At 39.8% G+C, this 15,190-nt stretch overlaps 1 protein-coding gene across 3 annotated transcripts; it reads left to right on the top strand.

The window, feature by feature from the left end:
- The first annotated feature begins 339 nt into the window (after window positions 1-339).
- Window positions 340-14,768, top strand: LOC135462744 (chromatin target of PRMT1 protein-like). Of its 3 annotated transcripts, none has more exons than XM_064739977.1 (7): window positions 340-446; window positions 2,316-2,404; window positions 4,671-4,824; window positions 5,613-5,817; window positions 8,723-8,804; window positions 10,343-10,447; window positions 12,567-14,768. In XM_064739977.1, exons 2-7 carry the CDS (start codon window positions 2,343-2,345, stop codon window positions 12,766-12,768), a joined length of 810 nt encoding a protein of 269 aa, XP_064596047.1. In that variant the 5' UTR covers window positions 340-446; window positions 2,316-2,342; the 3' UTR covers window positions 12,769-14,768. The 3 variants fall into 3 exon arrangements, with proteins under 3 accessions (XP_064596047.1, XP_064596046.1, XP_064596048.1); XM_064739976.1 differs by having other exon boundaries at window positions 5,610-5,817; XM_064739978.1 differs by lacking the exon at window positions 10,343-10,447 and having other exon boundaries at window positions 5,610-5,817.
- Window positions 14,769-15,190: the final 422 nt, after the last annotated feature.

Below are 15,190 nucleotides of genomic sequence, written 5' to 3'. Positions count from 1 at the left end.
CAAAGATTTCATGTTCTGCAGACAAATATGAATTCTATCCACGCCAAAAATGTGTTTTTGACGCATTTATTTTTGTTCTTTACAGATTCAGTAATAATTCTTGCACCTTGATAATTTATGCTTTATACCCCCTCTAAAATAAAATGACTTAGCCTACTCCTCTTCCGGTGTCTTGGCACCTTGAACCTTTTAAAAAATGATTGGTGTAAAAATAAAATCGTCCATTTTCGCAAAATAAATTTAAATGTTCAAAGATAAGAAAAATACAAATATATTCCCAATACATTTTTAAAATTTCGAATTTTTGAGTATTGTATTGGAGTGCTGAACCCGTTCAGCGGAAATGGTAATTGTTGGCATATCATTCGCCTGTCAGTGATAAGTAATAATCTGTAACTTATCGACAGATATCCCTGGATTCCAAAGCCATCCAACTGTGAAATTTTGTAAGTTTGTTAACATGTGTTACGTTTATACCTTTGTATTATTATTATCATCATTTTTATGAATTGTCTCCGGATTTTCGACTTTTTTTCGCTTGCTTACATCAACCGGTACGACAGTCTAAGGTATTTCGACTTACATGTTGACATATATTCTGTAAACAAATATTGACAGGAAAGTTGCTGTGATGTGAATACCTTTTTTGATTTGTGTTCCGAATGACGTGTTTTTCATGTTACATACATACAATATATATAATATATTTCGCCACGTCACCAGTCCTGAGGTGAGTCCTGAGTATGACCAAAGTGAAATATCGATCGATACATGCGAAGTTCACTTACTGACATTAATATCGTGAAGTAAATGTTTCCAGTTATCCAAATAAAGTATTGCCAGTACAGTTTGAAAGAACTGAAAATAATTAAATTAAACGTTGAAGTCATGGAACTAAAAATTCCTGTCGGTCTATTGTATTGTCTGTGGACCTTGAAATCCATTTTAAAACACCAACACAATTTCTGTTGTGGATTGAATAGAATAGGGCCTTAATTACCACTCCTGCAAGTGTAAATCCATTCCAGTGTCAAAATGTTGTTGAAATTCACATAATTTTCTGTGTATTGCTCATAGGTCTAACTTATAGGATGTGTATTGCTCATAGGTCTAACGTATAGGAAGATTTCGGCACCATGCGGCAAACGATAGAGAAATCAACCTGTCAAGATAGGACCATGCAGGGCGTCTTACGTGACAGATTTAGCCATGGTTTTATCAGTCATCATGGATGTAAACTAGAAAGAATAATTTGCCCAGTCAGTCAAGCAAGGGAATTCAGCTCTAAAGGTTTAAAGGTTACAGCTTGCACAACCGCCTTCTTATCCATGTTTTCTGCCTGTGGCCTCCTCTACAGTCCAGAATTTTGATGCACTTGATGCGTCACTTATGCACACCACAATTTTGAAGAGAAAAAAGTCAACACTTGATCAGATTTTCAACATATAACTCATCTGAAATGGAATTAAATGTGTATATCCATGCAAGAAATCAGCACATGCTGCTGTTTTAGGGTCAACGTTTTGGACTGACTAGATGTTTTTAATTCAACAATTAAATGTTGAGGTAGGCTAATACAGAAATGGTTAAAACATTTGATTGAACTAGGTTGTAAATGTGACAAAACGTGGTCAAAATCAAAAACCAGTAGTGTGCGTATGTAGAATAGTGCACTTACCAGGTAATTAACAGTTCATGTCAGTTTAGATTCACATTCTTTAACCTTAAATTCGGACTAAACTTATTGACTTCCTGTTACAGTTGGGAAGTTGAGGATATGAAAATGAGACTCGCATACCTAGCCTTTTGGAAACTTGCTTACAGATTTGGTGGCATGAATAAAATGTTCACTTATAGCCACAATACAGTTGCCATGGCAGTTTGTCACGTCGTTTGAGACAAAAATTACCCATCAAATATGTTTCCACATTTGGAGACGCTTTTGTTCCTTACTTCTGTAGATTTATCGCAAGCACAATGTCGATAGGTTATTTTCTTGACCATGTGGACGCAAGATTACCTTATGTTCGAATCAACCCACTGAACTGATATCCTGGACATAATTGAAGGGCATCCGGATTTTAAACGAAGCGCAATCTGTCGTACTTTGACCCAACGGACGGATACTTCTGCTGTCCTTGTAAATATCGGTGACATGTTGGGATGGTACATCAGGTCTCTTCAGCATGGCGTCATAGGGAGGCCTACATAACGGTGTTTTCTGTGTCCGTGAAAAGTGCACTTCATGAACTGGAAAATAATACATGCATTACAATGTTACAGGGAGCTAATAACTATATTTTGGCTTTTTCCAGGTAGAAGAATTAAACCATTGGATCATCATGGCACAAGTTCCAAACAAAATAGTGCTCAAGAGCTCAACAAAAATGTCTCTCAACGAACGGTATGAGTTTTGGATGGCTGAAGCCATGGTAACGTAACTATGGCAGATGAAGTTTGGTGTGAAATGAGCTTCCGTCTCCTGCAGAGGATGTAGGATGATGCACACAGGAGTTGTCTCCTCTTGATCTTTGTTTAATGGGTCTAAATGCTTCATGCACAAAGGCCATAAAGAAGGAAAAATCATTTTCTATGATTACCTCTGGCCTTTTAAAGCTTTTAAGAGCCAAAACAAGCAGCAGCATTGAATGTTTTAAATATTTAACCTTGTCTTGAATATTAAGTATTCAAGGCTAAATATTGTTTAACTTGCTGCAAAGCTTGTAAGCTGCTAAGACAATTTTGCTGGTCTGCAATTGTCAAAATCCAGTGCAGAAACTGGAATGCTCGGCTAGGCTTTAAAGCCATGCATGTTATGCTTTGTGCTAAAATTTGTTGACTGTCAATAAGACTTGACAAATAAAGCAATGGTTGATTTGTTGGAGGGGTCCCAGCTCTTATTTTGTCAAGTGCAGAATGCTATGAAGTTAAAATGTGTAACACTGTCTACTAATTCAAGGTGTTATTTTTCTGATCTCTTTCATTCCCGTCATTCTGTGTCTGTCGTATCCCTTTACTTGTAGGCGTCATTCCTTTAAAACATCATTCTATCTCACAGGATTTCCTTCATATTTTCTGGTTTTGCATTCCTGTTGTAAACCGTTTTGTGTCTTGTGCACATGTACACCGTAGCATCAGATCTGGGGCACTGGTGTATTGATATTGCAGCCTGATCCATTGATCACCATGCTTACTTGCAGCACTGTTTCATCAACAGTAAATCCATGATAAGTGCAACTCGGCCGATCAAAGTGCCTCCTTAAATAAACCAATTTTTGAACTTTTTCAAATTTACACACGTTTTACTTAAAGTAAACCTTGAAATTCATTGTCTGAAAGGGGAAAAGGTGAATTATTTCCAGTTAGCCTATGTTTCTGGTATACTTTGTGTAGAAAACTTGGGTAAACTGCATCTATGTGTATGGTCACCGATATCAGAGATAAACATGACTGACAGTAACCAACAGGGGGAGTTTTTGTGACGAAGTTAATAATTGACGTTTGATTCAAGTTTTTTTTCTTTTTTTTTTACAAAAATGCTGTATAACAGTTTATAACTTGTTTGGGCTGTAACCATACTGATGTTATAAATTTTGACTTGGTGCCAAAAATTCATGAAATTCATACATTCCTTTCATGGCCCACTTTCTGTCATTTCACTTCTCTTCACTACAGTGACTCGCACTCTGGTACTTTGATCTAGTCAGTTGAACCCTGTACCCTGCATTCAATGTGGTAAGAGGTATAGGCACTGACATGCTCTATCTCTTTCTCTGTGTTCAACTCTGTTCAAAGTTGATATCAGAACTTTCAGTTGATAACATGTTATCAGAGCTTTCAGTTGATAACATGAATAACTTTAATGACATTATTTGCCTCACACTGTATCCAAGCACTTTCCTAAGATCTTTCCTAGATACAAGGCTGATAGTGTAGAATTATTTTAACACAAGTACATACATGTTGTATGAAACAAATGAAAAACATCAACCAAAAGAGATTTTATGGAAATTCTATCCCATGGTTAAGGCCTATATTATCATCATTCTGAAAAGCTAAATTGAAACTGAAATATGATAAAGTATTTTTGTGTGTGTTTTTGTGAGCAAATGTGTAATAAACAGACTTGGTGTAGGAAGTAAATGTAACCAAGTGATTTCTTGCTCTCTTTGGTGTTTAAAACATTAGGAACTGAACTTTTTGATTATCTAAATTTTGAAGGGAGTTCATCTTACCAGACCGTTGAAATGAACAGTCACTTAAGCTTTTACATCCATATGTACATGTATCGTCTTTCAAAATGTGTCCTTTGGTTTTGTCTACATTTTATTTAGCTATCTAGCCAACTGATGATGTTACACTGTATACTAGTGTACGCTAATAAAAAAAAATAGGAATAGGAACCTGAGATTCTAAACGTGTTCAGAATAAAATTGATTCTATCTTTCCTGTAATTTCTGGGGAAAAAAAGTTTCATAAAAACATATTTAACTTCATGTAGTATATGATAATGTGAATACTTCAGCATTCTGCAAGGTTTTCAACCTAATAAGAAAAATCACTGTGGAATCAGTACCACATGTGAAGAAACAGAAATAGAGCACATTTGGGACCCCCTCATAGAGACCCTCTGCTCATTTACACATGTGCCTTTCCTTCAACCAATCAAGCTTCACGCACATCCAGAAACAGCCCAAGTCACCGCCCACTCAAAATGCCCGCGCCAAGATGGCTGCTCAGCAACAAGCCAGCGTACAGAATCGTCGTCTTGCCCAACAGATGGCTAACAGGCCATCAGTCCAAGCCGCTCTGAAAATTAAACAGGTTTGTACAGCTTTTAATAGGCAAAAGGTGTCAGTCAGTTGGAACAAGTGGTTTCTTTTGAATTCACTAGGCTGTCGGGCTGTGTATAGTTGCCTGCAGTGCAATGTTGACAATTCTTCACAGTAAGGAAGCAATTGAAATTCACCATACTGGGATCGTCGCTTGCTGCTACAGCATTGTTCTCGCCGCAGTGACTTGGTCCGAGTCTGGAACATGGCTCCTGTGGTTTTGTCGGGACATCTGTTCTGAACCTAATCAAGGACGTTGGTTTACTTCCTAGATTACATAAACACTCAGTCCGGACCCGTCGGCATATGGTTGAAGAATTTTAAATATGGCAATACACACCATGAAGTAAACAATCACGGCTCATATATATATACACATCTGTGTCTACTTTCTTAAAGCCATTGTTTTGTATGTACTTGTACATCACCAAGTAATGGCCGTTAAATTATTCGCAGTGGTAACGGACACAGGAGTCTCTCACCAATGCGGCTGCTGTGAGTTTAAGGCCAGCTCATGCTGGCTTCCTCTCCGGCCGTAAGTGGGAAGGTCTGCCAGCAACCTGCGGATGGTCGTGGGTTTTCCCCGGGCTCTACCCGGTTTCCTCCAACCATAATGCTGGCCGCCGTCGTATGAGTGAAATATTCTTGAGTACAGCATAAAACATCAATCAAATAAATAAATTGCAGGGGTAACCCAACCCTATCCAAAAAATAGTTCGGTTGATAAGGAATTTTCTTCGTTCTAATGAAGTATATTTAAACAAAACTTTGCTTCAGAAGAGTTTGAAACAGCGACTTGGGAAGAGCAACATTAAGGCCAGACTGAATCTACCAAACGTTCCCAGAGGACGTGGGCGTGGAGTTGTCATAACAACAGGACGTGGCAGAGGCAGAGGCAGAGGACGTGGAGGAAGTCAGGCCAACCTGACGCAGGTTGGAACTACAATGAACCGTGGAGGGACAGGGTTGCGAAGAGGATTTAGAGGTGGGGGACATTGGCTTTTACAGTTTTTAGGCCGGTGTTTTATGCTTTATTCATAATTTGATACGCCCCCTCCAATACCGGAGTGTTATTTCATAGCAATTTTATCTGTCCATGTGTCTGGGCTATAACTCCAACAGTTTTCAACATATTTTTTGGGGTGACACATAGATACACAGGGGACTGTGTCGTGGCTCACGTGTCCATTTTCACAGTTGCCCTGGTAACCAGATAGCCATTTTTTTTTATATGGACTACATATAGATATGAATTCATGTCCAGGCTGTAACTCCAACTTTTTTGCATAGTGTTTTATTGGATACATACACAGATGACGATGTGTTGCGACTCATATTTGTACTTTCTGCAGTTGTCATGGTTACCAGATTGCCATTTTCCTATGTATACTGTATAAATAGATATGATTTCGTGCCCAAGGTAACTCCATCAGTTTTCCACATAGCGTTAATTTTTAGGGGATACATACACATCACCATGTGTCGCAACTCGCATTTGTCCGTTTTTGCTGTTGTCACGGTATCCAGATAGCTATATTACTTATACAGATACCATAAAAATAGATATGATTTCTTGTCGGTGCTATAACTTCAACTGTTTTCTGTGTAGTTTTAATTTTTGGTGGTTACATACATACACAGCTGATGATTTGTGGCGACACACATTTGTTCATTTCCGTGTTTGTCATGGTTACCAGGTCGCCAGTCTCCCTATATACACTATATATAGATATGATTTCATAGCAGGGCTGTAAGACCAACTGTTTTCTGTATAGAGTTGTCATTTTTGGTGGATGCATACATATACAGATGTGTCGCGACTCAGTTGTCCATTTGCATGGCTGTCATGGCTACCAGATTGCCATTTTCCCTATGTATACTATATAAATAGATATGATTTCGTGTTCAGGCTACAACTCCAACAGTTTTCCACATAGTTGTAATTTTTGGTGGATACATACACAGGTATTGTAACTCACATTTGTCCATCTTCGCATTTGTCATGGTAACCAGATAGCCATTTTCCTGATATATACTATACAAGTGTATATGATTTCGTGTCCAGGTTACAACTCGCGCAACATCTGTTTTTCACGCAGATGTTTAATTTTTGTTATATGGATAGATACAGAGGATGATGTGTCACGACTTCCATGTGTCCATTTTCGCGGTTGACATGGTAACTCGGTAGCTGTTTTCATTATAGATACTAGATAAATAGAAATGATTTCGTAAAAAAAACTTTTCATTTTAGTACTTGACACAGGGCAGTAGTTTGCTCAGCGCACTGATTTTGGGTTAAGTCAGTATGTTTGACTGGTACATGTACCTGGGGAAGGGCAGCGGTTTGCTCAACGGGTACGTGTACCTGACGAAGGGTAATGGTTTGTTCAATGAGTATGTGTACCTGACGAAGGGCAGTGGTTTGCTTAATGGGTACATGTACCTGTAGAAGGGCAGTGGTTTGCTCAACAGGTACATGTACCTGGGGAAGGGCAGTCATTTGCTCAACAGGTACATGTACCTGGGAAAGGGCAGAGGTTTGCTCAACGGGTACATGTACCTGGCGAAGGGCAGTGGTTTGCTCGACGCATTGATCTAGGGTTAAGTAAGTATGTTTGACAGGTACATGTACGTGGGGAAGGGCAGTGGTTTGCTCAATGGGTACATGTACCTGGGGAAGGGCAATGGTTTGCTCAATGGGTACATGTACGTGGGGAAGGGCAGTGGTTTGCTCAACGGGTACATGTACGTGGGGAAGGGCAATGGTTTGCTCAATGGGTACATGTACCTGGGGAAGGGCAATAGTTTGCTCAACGGGTACATGTACGTGGGGAAGGGCAATGGTTTGCTCAATGGGTACATGTACCTGGGGAAGGGCAGTGGTTTGCTCAACGGGTACATGTACGTGGGGAAGGGCAATGGTTTGCTTAATAGGTACATGTACCTGGGGAAGGGCAGTGGTTTGCTCAATGGGTACATGTACCTGCCGAAGGGCAGTGGTTTGCTCAAAAGGTACATGTACCTGGCGAAGAGCAATGGTTTGCTCAACAGGTAGATGTACCTGGGAAAGGGCAGAGGTTTGCTCAACGGGTACATGTACCTGGCGAAGGGCAGTGGTTTGCTCAAAAGGTACATGTACCTGGCGAAGAGCAATGGTTTGCTCAACGGGTACATGTACCTGGCGAAGGGCAGTGGTTTGTTCAATGGGTACATGTACCTGACGAAGGGCAGTGGTTTGCTCGACGCATTGATCTAGGGTTAAGTAAGTATGTTTGACAGGTACATGTACCTGGGGAAGGGCAGTGGTTTGCTCAATGGGTACATGTACCTGGGGAAGGGCAATGGTTTGCTCAATGGGTACATGTACGTGGGGAAGGGCAGTGGTTTGCTCAACGGGTACATGTACGTGGGGAAGGGCAATGGTTTGCTTAATAGGTACATGTACCTGGGGAAGGGCAGTGGTTTGCTCAACGGGTACATGTACCTGTAGAAGGGCAGTGGTTTGCTCAATGGGTACATGTACCTGGGGAAGGACAGCGGTTTGCTTAATGGGTACATGTACCTGGCGAAGGGCAGTGGTTTGTTCAATGGGTATGTGTACCTGACGAAGGGCCGTGGTTTGCTTAATGGGTACATGTACCTGGGGAAGGGTAATGGTTTGTTCAGTGGGTACGTGTACCTGACGAAGGGCAGTGGTTTGCTCAACGGGTACATGTACCTGGTGAAGGGCAGTGGTTTGCTCAATGCACTGATCCAAGTTTTTATAGGTGTTTTCATGTATGAGGCTTTTGAAACAGCAGCTCAGATTACATTGATGTAAATTTGTGTCAGCAATGAAGTTACATCTAGTGTTCTAGTTATCATGGATATTATGTTTGCTATTTCAGGCCGAGGACGAGGTGGCCTGCAGAGAGGCCGGGGCACTCTGACCCGAGGGGGATTTCGTGGCAGAGGAGGATTTCAGAACAGGTACTTGTACACACCTTTCCTTATGACTGTGGTCATGGGGGCATTGCTGCAGTTCTAGGGAAAAACTGCTAAACTGGCCTAAAACCCCAATATAGTCGAGAAATTCCTGGGGTGTGTCGTATCCTGTGGGTCTGAAGAAAAAATAAATGTGGAAGCAGTTCCGTGCTTTAGTCCACCCACATCTGTGGGAACAATTTGCCTAGCGTCTTGAGTGTCACTCACCATGAAGAGGGATGAGAATTTCAAGGTGATCAGCTGATTTCAGGTTTTTTCAAAATTTCCAAAATTAATCATTTTGCTGGATTTGCAAAATGCCACAGGTTTTAAACAACCCTCTTGTTGCCAGTGAGTGTCATGGTCACCTAGCTTGTAAGGGACGCAAGTCTTGTAGAGGCATGCACTGTCTGGATGTACATGTACAATGGCGTCCATCAGACTGTCTGCTTCTGTTCAAAAGTTTGAAATTCTGTGACGTAGAGGGTTTCTGAATGTCTCTTTGGTTTAAACGTGCAAGGTCGTTTACGGTAAGACAACAAGGCATTGTCCATGTCACTGGCACATCATGTTAGTGAGCCAAAGGGTTAGCCTAGGACAACCCAAGGGTTAGCCTAGGTCATTACAAAAGATGACTTTGAATCATGCAAATAGTCATCATTTTAGACGCATAAACGGTTGTTTTAACTTACCCACTTCCATGTTGTGTTACATTGTACTTAAGTTAATTTAAGAAATTAACTGTAGAAATTTTAAACTGTAGAGTCCTTCCACATCCAGTGATAATAATGGTTTGAAAAAAATAGTGATTGAACAACTGTGTGTTGTGCTGTTTATTTAGAAATCCACTGCAGGATTCAAAATACAAGATAATTTGATGTTTAAAGTTTAAAAAAGAAACTTTAGGACATTATTGGTTTCCTTGTGCAAATGGACAAAGAAGCTGTTAACTTCTTTTATCTGTTGATGAGATTGACCAGCCCTGATAGGGCACAGTTGGAAGAGTGTCGGCTTCAGGGGCGGTAGATCCAGGGTCAATCCTGGGTCGGGTCACATCTAAGAAAGCTTAAGACACCTTAAAAGAGGAAGTTATAGCTTCCTCGCTTGGTGTTCAGCTTTAAGGGGATAGTGCAACGTCTGGTTGACCTGTATCAGTATAATGGCTCGGACGGGGTAGATTGCTTGCCTTCAGTAAGTTATCTCAGTAAAGCAGCACTAAGTAAACGAGCGGTGGCTCGTTATGACTGAAGTACAACGTTAAGCCCCAGGTACCCGCTCGCTCGCTCACTCACTCACTCTTGATGAGATCTAGAGTTGTTTAATACAGGATTACATCAACTAGAAAGAGATTAAGAAGCTTCTACAACAATGAATGCCTGTCCTTTGAGAGAAATACATATACTGTGTATAATAGTTTTATCCACAGTTTAAGATAAATTGATCTTTAAGCTTTAAATTTGCCTCAGGCTGAGTGTTTTTCAGTGTAGTGTGTTTGGGTATACTTTTGATATCATAGCCATTATGAGTTGTTGCCCTTTATTCAGAGGTCGTGGTCAAGGAGACCAAGGGTTCAGCCGTCCATGGCGTTCTCGAGGAAGGCGAGGTGGACGAGGCCGTGGAGATTGGAGCGGGTCCGGCAGTCCATCTCCGTAAGCTCCTCCCCTCATGCCTGACTCGCTCTGTCTGTAGCCTGTATTGCCGTGGTGTGGATGTCTTCTCATTGCTGGGTTAAAATTTCAGATCTCAATGTAAGCTCTCGATTTCTCAGGAAGTTTCAAATCTCCACCTCATTTTTTTTTTTTTAAAAATGAGTGTTTTTTTGGAAAACTGGAAATGTGAAATTTGATCATTAGTGTACACATATATTCTGTGCCGAAACTGGGTTTGAAATGGTCCTTAGATGGTACATGTGAAATAAGTATAATGGAAAAAATTATATCGGCAGAGGACATTATGCCAAATTTTGTATCGGATAATATTTCGCTAACTTTCTGAGCTGAATCTAAAGAATTTTAGTAAAAGAGTGCTCTTGGACACGATAGAGGCTGTACTCTTTGATGGATAATTTTGTTCTTGATAAACTTTCATTTTCGGTTCATCCAGAAGTTGGTTAGAGACAGTGGAGAGGGGAATGACAGAAGCACATGAATTGCTCACTCTTCTACATGTATAGTCCGCTGTAAATCACAAGTTCATCTTACGCCACTGCAGTAGTACTTCAGCTACCTGCATTTATCATGTACCCGTATGCACATAAAAGGTTGAGTTGTGTCCCTGTCATTCTGGCTACCCTCTACATACATCATCTGGTCATGGATTAACATACATGTACATTTTGCACCCGAGTGAAGGTAAACCCTGCATGTGTCCACCTCCTTGGCTTGCTGTGCTGTGTCGTATCTGCGGTGACGTCCATATATTAACATCAGTACACAACCTCAAGCTAACCAGCTTACGCCATAGGCAACATGTAGTCCCTTCTAAAGATTTCCATTTTTCCTTCCTCGACTTGAATAGATGTTCTCTCCGCTAAATGGGCGAAATACTGCCAAGAAAGCTTTCTTAGAAATTGTTGAATCAGTTTAGGTGTTATTAGAATCTTCGGTAATATATTAGTCTACCGAGAAAAGAGCTAGCATGAAGGTTGTTTTGGCCGTGGCTAACTTCAAGCTGCCACTGTATAGGCTGTGTCAGGAGGTCTATGTATTCACGTATCTCGTTTCAAGTAAATGGCTGAGATAATAGCAAAGTGTGACAGTGAATTCCATCCAAATAAATATGGAATATGAACATTTTTAGGATAATTAGTATTTTAATCATGGATCAAATCAAGTAGGTGTAGGAAGGGAGTTTGTAAACTGGTAATATAGTCTGCAAGTATGCAAATGAAAGAAAATAATTTTTTATTTTCCTTCTAAAAAAAAAGGTGCTTCCAGACATTTTCATGTTGGTTTGTTTACAGCATTTGTGAACATTTTAGATGTTGTTCGCTGTTCTCAGTACTTGTCATAGTAGGTTGTGGGTTGAAAGAGTTTTTCAGTGTACATTTCATGTTGGCAAGACAGCAATCCATGTGTGTTATTTTTTGCCCTGTTTTAATCATTCTGATGCCCGGACATTTCAACATTCTGGCCATGTCAGTCTAATTGTAGTAGGCCGGATTGTGGTTCATGAAAACTACTGATATGTTGTAATTGCAGTGTGTTTTATGTAGTTGGATGTTTTAACACTGACCTAACTCTTATTGCTATCTGTGGGATTCACTCATCGCATGAGGTGTTCATATGAAGAAGATAAACGGTTCACACAGTCTGAAAATAAAAATGTCAGAAGTGAATGTTTTCTGTGAGTCTCCAGTGTGAACATTTTCTTTGAGTCTCCAGCGTGAACATGAATATGGTATATGGTACCCTTTGTACATGTACTTCAAAATGACACTTAGCGTGGTAGTTTATATGTAGATGTAAACAGTGGGCTAAGCAGATTGGGTCATGGACAAAATCTGTTATACAAGCTATAATTAGTACATGCAGTGGATTATTACCATTTTCAGTCTTTTATCATTGCCATTAAATGTTTTTTTTTTTCTAACAAGCGTGTTAAAAAGTCAACTTCATATGTTGTTGAGACATCAAATTGAAATCTTGAATTCATATAGTTAAATGTTAGTGTTGCACACCAAATAAGTTAAAAAAATAATTTTAGTAAGTCTAAGCATGTCATCGTCTTGATATTCTTTGTAGATGAACTGTGACTTCTGATTTGCAGGTTTAGAGGCACAGCCAGAGGGCGTGGCCGTTTCATGAGGGGGCGTGGTCGTGGGGGAAGGGGGCGTGGCCGAGGAGCTGGAGCCAATCAGCAGCCAGACCGAGAAACTCTTGACAACCAGTTAGAAGCATACATGTCCAAAACGAAGTCACATTTAGATGCTGAGCTGGATGCCTACATGACGCAGGCTGAACAGAGCTGAAACTTGGCTATGTAAGGCTGAGTTGTGACTGAACTGTTGTGCTTTTTAAGCACAGAAAGACTCGATATTGTGTATAGAACTGCCTTTATAAATGTTTTTATTGTTAGAATGACTGTCATGTCTAATCTATATTTTTAACCTGGTACAGATGTGCACCTCTAAACATTTCCTGTGTCTGGACTGAACACAGTAGCACAGCACAACAGAGGCTTGGACATACGTATTAGAATCTGTGTGTGTACACGTGGACAGACTTAAGATTATCTTGAAGGTGACAACTCTCACAAAGTACAGGAAACTGTAGAAACATGCCATTTGATGTAAAGTGGCCAGAAGTCTGGGGTGTTATGAATTGTGTCTTGGTCAGGTGATTAGAAGTCCTAGAGGCAACTCTTCATATTTTTACTTCATGTGACACTAATCAGAATTTTAGTAGTGGGGATGAGTAGAAAGACACTGCTATTCACTTCAAACATTTAATGCCCTTTTCTTTGCGTAGATGTTTCATCGTTTGGAATTTGTTAATGTGATGCAGTCATTTTTATTTTTTTTTATTGGTTGCCAATTATTATCTTTGTTGCGAAAACCTTTCCTCGTTTATTCGAGTTACCAGTTGTTTGGCTCAGTAGCAAATTTTGTTTCTTGCTAAATAAATAGCTTTGATGGAAAATTTTTTTTCATGAAATGAAACACTGACAAACTAATAGCTGAATAAGTGAAATACAGAATTTCATTGGCAGTGAATAGCACTGAAAAGATATGCACTACGATGTTTGCTGAAACACTTCTGAGGTGACAAAAGGCCACCATCTTGTCGAATTTGACTGCTGCTACCATATTGTCACATAATAACCTATTGCCATATCAGAATATCTGTTGATTTCAACCAAACTATTTGCCGTATCTCATGCGAGGAGTATTGAAACATCAACTGCGACATTGGCTATGGTATAATGTCCAAGAATTGTACTGTTTTCACGATCTGTGGCCATGGGTTGATCTAGCTGAATAGTTCTGGGTAATCTTTTGGTATGCACAACTCTCAGTTGCAAATAACACATGTTCATCACGTTAATTATGTTAGCATTTGAAATCCCACTTCTCATCTCCAAACCTTGTGCCAGGCTCACTAGGCCTATGGATCAGACAATGGTAACGTCACATTGATTTTGAGTGTCCACACAACAGATGTTGTAATCAATGTTTTAAGGATGTTCATGGTGAAAACGTGTAGGCATGAATTGCTTTTCAAAGTAAGATGTTTGACATAATCTGGCTATTCCGTTAGAACAGTGTTGCATGCTCAGAGTAAGCTGTTCCTGTCCAGTCTGGAAAGTTTACTTAATATTTCAGGATGATTAAATGCTCATTGGTGAATAAATATTAGAGTTTGTCCACGTCAGGAAAAAGGGGTATGGGTTACCATTTCCGTACAAGTGAACTTTTGTTTTTGACTTTTTGTTTTTTAAAAGTTGTTAAAAGACTTAGTTATTTTTAAAAGATTTTTAAACGGCTGTTGTCTAGAGAACCGGTTGTATAGCACATGGCAGTTTTTGGTAAACTGTTTATTATCTCTTATGCTGTTATGATTATAACACAACTGGAAGCTCGGTATATCTTGTGACAGTAAAAGCATGAAATAGCGGTTGTAAGGACAAAGTGTATTCTTAACCTATCCGATTAATGTTCGGAGTAATATTGACCACTCTGACTTCTCTATTTGGAAAGTATTCATGCACAGTGTAACCCACCCGATTCTTAATGCTTGGACAAAATGAGTGCGGTGATCAGTGCGTCATAAAGAGCGTCATAAAATAACCTGTAAGCTGAAAGATAAATCTTACTTTTGGTTTGTTTTGATGTGTATGTTTCCTTCTTATTGACTGGATGTAAATGAACGTACTCTGCTGCTCCTGTCCGTTATCCTGGAAACTGGTAAAGTTGCCAGTTTTGAGAGATTGTAAGGTATGCTTTAGCAATAAAACGTATGTATTATTTTAGTTCGAATTATTTGTGTTGCCAGACAAGCTCAAACGCAAAACGGTTAAAAAGCCATTTTTACTGGGTCAAAACGCGGGTCAAAATTTATAACATAAGGGGTTTGTGTCAGGAGTTCAACACAAATTTGTTCAAGACGCGTCTTGCGCTATCTAGGTTGCGCTGTCTAAGCGTGCTTCTATAATTGGAATCCGAGTACAATATTGCGTGATGAAATCGGATTTAGTCGCTGAAGTGTCAGATTTGTCATTGTCTTGGGAGCCGGTTTCAGACACGGCGTCCACCGGTCATGTGACTATTTGCTTTTAAAAAAAAAATTGACCAGGCCCAAAACAAAAATGGTATCAGGAAGTTTCGGTTTTGCCTTAATTCCTTTAATTTAACCAGGTCTGCAAATATTAAGGCAGTAGAAATGTAAGCAGCT

Source organism: Liolophura sinensis, chromosome 2 (genome assembly GCF_032854445.1).
Source record: "Liolophura sinensis isolate JHLJ2023 chromosome 2, CUHK_Ljap_v2, whole genome shotgun sequence".
Lineage (NCBI taxonomy): Eukaryota > Metazoa > Mollusca > Polyplacophora > Chitonida > Chitonidae > Liolophura > Liolophura sinensis.
Note: the sequence above shows the minus strand (reverse complement) of the source record. Positions and strands in the feature narration are given on the sequence as shown.